The 7,200-nt window shown below is 38.9% G+C and overlaps 1 protein-coding gene across 1 annotated transcript; it reads right to left on the minus strand.

Moving 5' to 3' along the window:
• Positions 1-127: 127 nt before the first annotated feature.
• Positions 128-5,154, minus strand: smug1 (single-strand-selective monofunctional uracil-DNA glycosylase 1). The gene is made up of 2 exons (XM_047581788.1): positions 4,665-5,154; positions 128-2,693 (listed from the first exon to the last, which is right to left on the minus strand). The coding sequence occupies exons 1-2, from the start codon at positions 4,965-4,967 to the stop codon at positions 2,163-2,165; spliced, it is 834 nt and encodes a 277-aa protein (XP_047437744.1). The 5' UTR covers positions 4,968-5,154; the 3' UTR covers positions 128-2,162.
• Positions 5,155-7,200: the final 2,046 nt, after the last annotated feature.

Consider the following 7,200-nt stretch of genomic DNA (forward strand, 5'->3'; position numbering starts at 1 on the left):
AACTCATCATCCAGTTTGAGGATTCAGTCTTTCACTTTGATTTTATCCTGTGATTGCGCAAGAAACATGTTCCCACTTTTAACACTTGATGGCAGCATAGTGGCACAAACCCACACCCAACAGAAAGTTTTTGTTTGTTTGTTTTTGTTTTTATTTGATTTAATTAACAAATTCCAGCATTGCAAAGTCAGGAATAATCAAATATTCCAGTCAAGGTGTAGCATGTAAATACACGAAAACAACACCGTATCATCAAAACACAACAGAAAATTAATATAAAAAAACAAAAAACAAAATCAGAAAATCAAAAAAAGTCAGAGTCAGAGCTATTGTAAACACATAAGGCTTGTTTAGTTTTTATGTTTCAAAGTTTTTTTGAAATTAATCAGCTCATTCATAAAAATTAAAAACAGTGGTGTGACATTTGAAAATCTACATCTATGGATAAAATGCTTCCCCATAATAATTAAGGTGTTATATAGCATAGCTTTCTTTTTTTGTCCTGCATTAAAACTCCGATTTTAATAGTGTTGAAATTTAAAGTCGGTGCTTGGAGGCCTTTTCAGGACTGACAGTTTTGACAGTTTTGAAAGAGTCCCCCAAAAGTTCTGATACATTGGCAATTAAAAAATACATGTTCAAGCGTTTCAGTATCAAAGTTGCAAAACTTACAATTGTTTCTTTCCAAATTAAATCTTTGTCTAAGAAATTCATTGCAAGGGTAAATGTCATTTAAAATCTTAAAATGAGTTTCTTCAGTTTTTGGTGGGACTGGGAGAGAAAGGTATCCAGTTCCAGTTGAAGGCAGCAGTGCTGTACTAACCCCAAATAAGTTAACATGCCTTTCACAGTATTCACCACTGCTTGTGATATGGCTTTAATCTCCACAGAGTGTTGCTTTTTAGTACAATTAATATTAAATATTTCCTTGATCCAACAGAAAGTGTGTTGTTGTTATATGTGCTTGGGGATTCACAAAGCCGAAATAAAGGACTGCAGATTACCATGTGTCAGAATGACACATTTACAGCTAAACTATTATTAGATATCAAATTATGAACCAGGTCTGCTGGGGGCCTGATGCTGACTCACTCTTAATTACTTTTAACTGTCATCCAACTCAGTAATGTATGTAATGTAATGTATGAAGTTTCTGGAACATGCAGACTACTGCATGCAGACTAACATTTCTAGCCTTCCTTCATTAATACTACCATGCTAACATGCTAAGTTAAACAATAGCCTTGTCAGCTGTCAGGGAGCCTTTATCTTGGAAATAAATAACATGTTGTCCCATTTAACATTTATTTGAAAAACAAGAAGGTTTCTTTTCAAGATCACTGTGCTCAGAAATACCACAAAAAAACAGAATATAAACATAAAACATACATTCAATACATCAAAATTAATGATAAAAATATATTTAACAGCTACATAAATGACCTTCTATAATAGTCCTGCATATACAACATATGCACGTGTATTTTTTGCAAGACCTTGTTTGTAAAATTAAATTTATTTCTGAACATGATAATGCCACAGAATTTATATGGCATCCTGTTGCATTATAAGCACCAATTATAACATTATATGTTGGTGCCTGTTTGAATGATAAGAGGCATGGTTTTTAATGTTAAGTTCAAATTAAAACTTAAAATTCTTTTAATTAGATTATATGATGAAGGTGAATTATTGTCTGTAGGCGTACAAGCAAACCTTTCCTCATGTGTAGAAGACATTTTAATCATGGTATTTTCCATATGAATTCATGTTGTGAGTTGTGGGTGTTGTGAGTTGTATTATTAAAATCTCTATGTTTATGTCGAACTCCAAAGCCCCAAAGGCTGTACACACTTATTTACATAAAGATACAATACATGTGCATAAAGATACTATATATGTGAAGTACCTTGTAGTTACATTAGTGCAGAAATACTGTAGTTCCACTTCTCTTCCACTATTGATTTGCATCTATTGATCAGTAAAAACCCGTTTGAAAAGGAACAGACAATTCCCAGTAACTGTGATTGGTACAGTTTTTGAAGGCATTAGTGTATAAAAGAGCAGGAGTTTGATGCCACTGTCACGGAGACATCCAACATTTGTTCACACATGCTGATCCATTGACAGAGTGAGTGCTCTCCATACGGCTACTGATCAGTTCAAGACTTGTTGAGTAACGAGAGAACACCCAGGTCTGCCAGCTTTGCTCTAGCCACATCCTCCCAGCCCTTATTGGCAAGCGGGTTCCTGGGAGACGGATGCATGATGCCCTCAACTCGCACGTTGACACCTGCAGCAGACAGAGCTCGCCTCGCTCGCTGCTCTGCCACCCTTCCCACACCAATCACCATGGAGACATTCAGTGCCTCCACCACCTGGCAGAGCGCGATGTCACACAGTTTGAGCAGGGCCTCCCGTTCACCAGCAGGCAGCTCGGGGGGTGTCAGATTCTTCCCGCTGGCACTCATGAAGATTAGAGGGCACAAATTGTGCACGAAGCAGTGTCGAAAGAACAGCGCTGGTTCGCCACACAATTTTCTGAAGAAGCCCCAAAAGCGAGCGCCACTGACTTCACTCTGAGTGCAGGCGAGCCCAGTGATCCGTCGCTTAGGATGCTCGTCGTGAGGGCAACCAACCTCCCCTGTGATCTTCAGCCACTCGACGACTGACCTCACTTCACCAAATGGAACCTGTGTGTAGACATGATGCTTTGAGCTAATTATAGTTGTAGCACAAAAACATGACATTCATTTAAAGAAGCCAGTATATGACGTGTGCCACTCTTGTCTAAATATTAGAAAGGGAAGACAGGAAGAATCCACCACCACTCCCTTTAAGATTACTCTCAAAATCAAAGCAACATTTATTGGAGTGGCTGTTATAGGCTACTCTACTTATCAGTTCACTGTGTATTCAACATTTAACAGATGCACTCCTGATCATTGAATTTTAAGATTTTGCATTTTGCACTGTTGGATCGTAAGAGAGTTCCAACTCGAGCTTCAAAATGCAAAAATTAAGAAATGGGAGGAAGAGACCAAAAAATTTGAGCAGGCAATTTATTGAAAACAACAATGTAACTGAAATAGGATGTTCATCGGGTGATCAAACGTTTAAGATCATGGCTCAAAAAAAAAACAAATTCCCCTCAAAACAGAAATGAAATCTCAAAAAAGGACTCAATCATGAGTAGCTCCACCATTCTTGTGGATCACTTCAAAAATTCGTTTTGGCTTGCTTGATGCAAGTGTTTCCAGAAGGCTAGTGGGAATGTTGCTCCGGGTGGCGAAGATGGTTTCATGAAGGGCATCCGCTGTTTGGAACCGACTTCCCTTGCCATCCATCCCCAAATGTTCTCAATCGGATTTAAATCAGGGGAACATGCAGGATTATCTAAAAGGATGATGTTATTCTCCTGGAAGAAGTCTTGTTGTTTTTGTGAACTGCAGCATTGTCTTGATGAAAAACCCAGTCATTAGCACACAGACGAGGGCCCTCAGTCACAAGGGATGCCCGCCGCAACATCTCCACATAGCCAGCTGCTGTTTGACGCCCCTGCACAACCTAAAGCTTCATTGTTCCATTGAAGGAAAAAGCACCCCAGATAATGATGGCGCCCCCTCCATCGTGCCGCACAGAAAACACCTCAGGTGGCATCTCCTTATCATGCCAGTATTGTTGGAAGCCATCAGGACCATCAAGGTTGACTTTTTTCTTTTCGTCAGAAAATAAAACTTTCTTCCACCTTTGAATATCCCATGTTTGATGCTCCCTTGCAAAGTCCAAACGGGCAATTTTGTGGCGCTGAAGGAGATGTGGCCTTTGAAGATGTTTTATGTTCAGGGCTACTGAGATTTTTTTGGGTCTACCAGTTGACTTTTTTGTTCCATAACGGGATCATATCAGGATCTTTTAAGAAATTCAAAATTACTGTCTTACTGCGTCCAACCTCAGAAGCAATGGCACATTGTAAGAGGGGGCTGTGAGAGTAAGACAGTGAGCTTTTTTGCTTTTGCCATCAGGAGGTCTTGACAATGTGACAGCTTGACAGAAAATGACATAGAATCCGAATTCTTGTGCAGATTTTGGCTGTAGTCTTAAACTTTTGATCAGCTGATGAACAGCCAGTTGTTTTCAATAAATTGCCCATTCAACATTTTTGGTCTCTTTCTCGCGTTTCTTCTTTATGCATTTTGAAGAACCTACTTAAGATCCAACGATACAAAAAGCAAATTCTTTTAATTTTGTACCTGCTCTTAAGATTTTGACCAGGAGTGTATGTTCACTTTTTTATGTTTACTTTCAATCAGAATCAGACATTTTTGCAAATTTGCCCACTGTGGGATAAATTAAAGGATCTTATATTACCTTTTCTTCCCTGCATTTAAAATGCGAACACTTGCTGCTCTTCTACAGGATATCATTGCCTGATTGATTATTTAGGTTTTTAAAATCCCTTTTCTACACAAAGTGAGACTCCAACTCAAAGTCCTTAAAATTTGACACACTGTGGAAGTTGTTGTTTAGATTAACTTCCGCATTCAGAGCCAATCTTAAGTGTTACGTGTTTGCAATGAAAGTGTAATAAGTGGCTTTATTACTATGTCCCTGTCATACCAGACGTCATTTATAAAGTGTGATTAGACTAAAGCGGAGCTCACCCCCGTCTGTGCCATGCCGAAAGGTCCGGGATTCATCCCCAGGAACAGGACGCTCTGCCCGGCCTGACAGTATCTCTCCACGTAACAGCGGTGAGTGTCCCAGGCGTACTCCAGCGGGTTGTAGATGTATCGGACGGGCTCGCTGAAGGTGAGCCCACTCAGGTGGGCGTTCAGCTCCAGTTCAGCTTGCAGGAACTTAGAGGACGGGGTCCCGTCACCGAGTTTAAAGACCCGTTCATTTGACAAACCAGTCTCTGAATCTCCACCAGCGAGCTCATTTCTAGATGAGCCGTCATCTAACATGTTTGATAGACAGCGAGTTAAATAATGAGGACCGTCTTATACCATAAAAAAACAAGCATTAATGTTACGTCTGGATAGTTTCCTTGAAGCTAAAGACTTTGCATGGTTCCGTGTTTTAATAAAAACGCAAACACTAATGTTTTTGTCCGTGATTTTTCTTCCTCCGCGTCTTTCTGTCAGTCTTTGTTCGGGGAGCATTTAGAGTGGGTGCTGCCGCCTAGCGCAACATCGGTGTAATTACAGGTAATAAGATGGACTGGTGGAGGATGAACACATTCACTTAAGATAAAATGCCAATACAGTAATGTAGAAATATACAACAATGTTAATAGGTATATTTATATATATTTTTTTATACATTGAATCTTTTGCTGACTGTAATTCCTCCTATCTAATATCATAATGATATCCATCTATACATACATGGGTATACCAGCAAAATCTAGTTATAGAATTTAAGTTCCCTCTGTCTCACATATTATATATAGATTATTAATAGTGAAGTGTGAGTGTGTGTACATTGCATGTTATTGTTTAATCTCCTGGAGATGAATCTGGTTTGAACCATCTTTTTGATTTGACATCTTTTTATTTGACACACCGCTTTTTTTTTTGTCAGAATCCATGTTTGAAACCACTGGTTTAATCTTCAGCAATGTGTAATATCACACACACACACACACACACACACTCCTGCTCACCATTATTGGCACCCCTTCATTTTTTTTTTTTTGCATAACCTCTACAATATCTTCAGAAATAAATGGGAATGTACCAAATGTATATCATAAGGATCTTTTAATTGGAGCTACAAAGTAATTTAACAAAGAAAATAGTTTTTTTTCAACTTACATATTGTTATTTCAAAGAAGAAACAGAAAAAACAGCATGTGCAGCGATAATGGCACCCCTCTTTAATATTTGGTTGCAGACTCTTTAGCAGTGATGACAGCCTCCAAACGTTTCTTGTAGCATCTATAAGCTTCTTGCACTTCTCAGCTGGTATTGTCTCCCACTCTTTCTTTGCATATGGTTCAAGCTCTTGAACATTTGCAGATTTCAGCTCATACCAAAGATTTTCAATCAGACTGAGACCATTGCTGGCCATTCTTTGGCCTTCGCCCATGAAGCCCTGTTTGGTTTAGTGTGCGGCGTATGGTACTTGAAACCATGACCCCAGACTGTTCCAGGTTGGCCTTCAGGTCTGTGGATGTTTGACGTGGGTTTTTTTTTCCACCATTCGCACCAACCTTCAAAAACTTCATCTCATCAATTTTTCTCTTTCCCCCACATCCAGGGAGGTTCTTGACCGTTCCATGCTTAGCAAACTTCTCAATAACATTACGCACTGTTGAAACAGGGATACCAAGGTATTTGGAGATGGCCTTATACCCGTTGGAGGTCTTGTGTTTGCTAATTATCGCACTTCTGAAGTCCTCAGACAGCTCCTTTGTCTTCACTATTGTGACAAAGGAACAGGGGATAACAGATGGCTTTTTAAAACACGGAAGTCATCATTCATTGGCTAGTTCATGTCACATGCGCACAGAAAATTTATCATGGGTGATTCTCATTTGTGATTTACCACAGGTGAGTTACAATGTGTTTCCATACTGATTTACAGCAAAGGGTGCCAATACTAGTGACACAGCAAGCTTTAAGTTTTTCTCCTTTTTCCTCCCATTGTTTATTGTTTTAAATTGTTGTTTATCATTTTCTCTTTTGTATCAAACATGAGTTCTCTATAGAAAAGAAATGTTTCACATGATTCATTTTTTTCAGAAGATATTCCACATTATGTACTTGAACTTCATGGGGGCCAATAATGGAGAGCAGGACTGTAGAGTGTGTAAAATACTCATCTTAAAAGCACCTAAAGCTTTCTGCATGAATGTGGCAGAATAGAATAGAATATTTCCCTCCGACGTGTAGAACAATGTAAAGGTAAAGTAGCACAAAATATGTATGTACTCCGCTTTCACAAGAGTAAAGTACAAGTATCATAAGCCTGTGTATAAGGACAGATGATGACTAAAGGTACTTGCATGTTATATTTTCTGTCTGACGATGCAATGACAAATCTTAAGTGACATTGTGGAAGATTCACCTCTGTCCTGTGGAAGAATGAATAGACTTGAAACATTTTTAGGGTAAAACATTAAATGTGAGATTAGGTTTCGGTCTGCAGAAAATTTTCCATATCCTCTGAAGTGAAATGTCAGACCAAGTGAGA

The sequence above is a fragment of the Mugil cephalus genome, chromosome 4, assembly GCF_022458985.1.
Source record: "Mugil cephalus isolate CIBA_MC_2020 chromosome 4, CIBA_Mcephalus_1.1, whole genome shotgun sequence".
Lineage (NCBI taxonomy): Eukaryota > Metazoa > Chordata > Actinopteri > Mugiliformes > Mugilidae > Mugil > Mugil cephalus.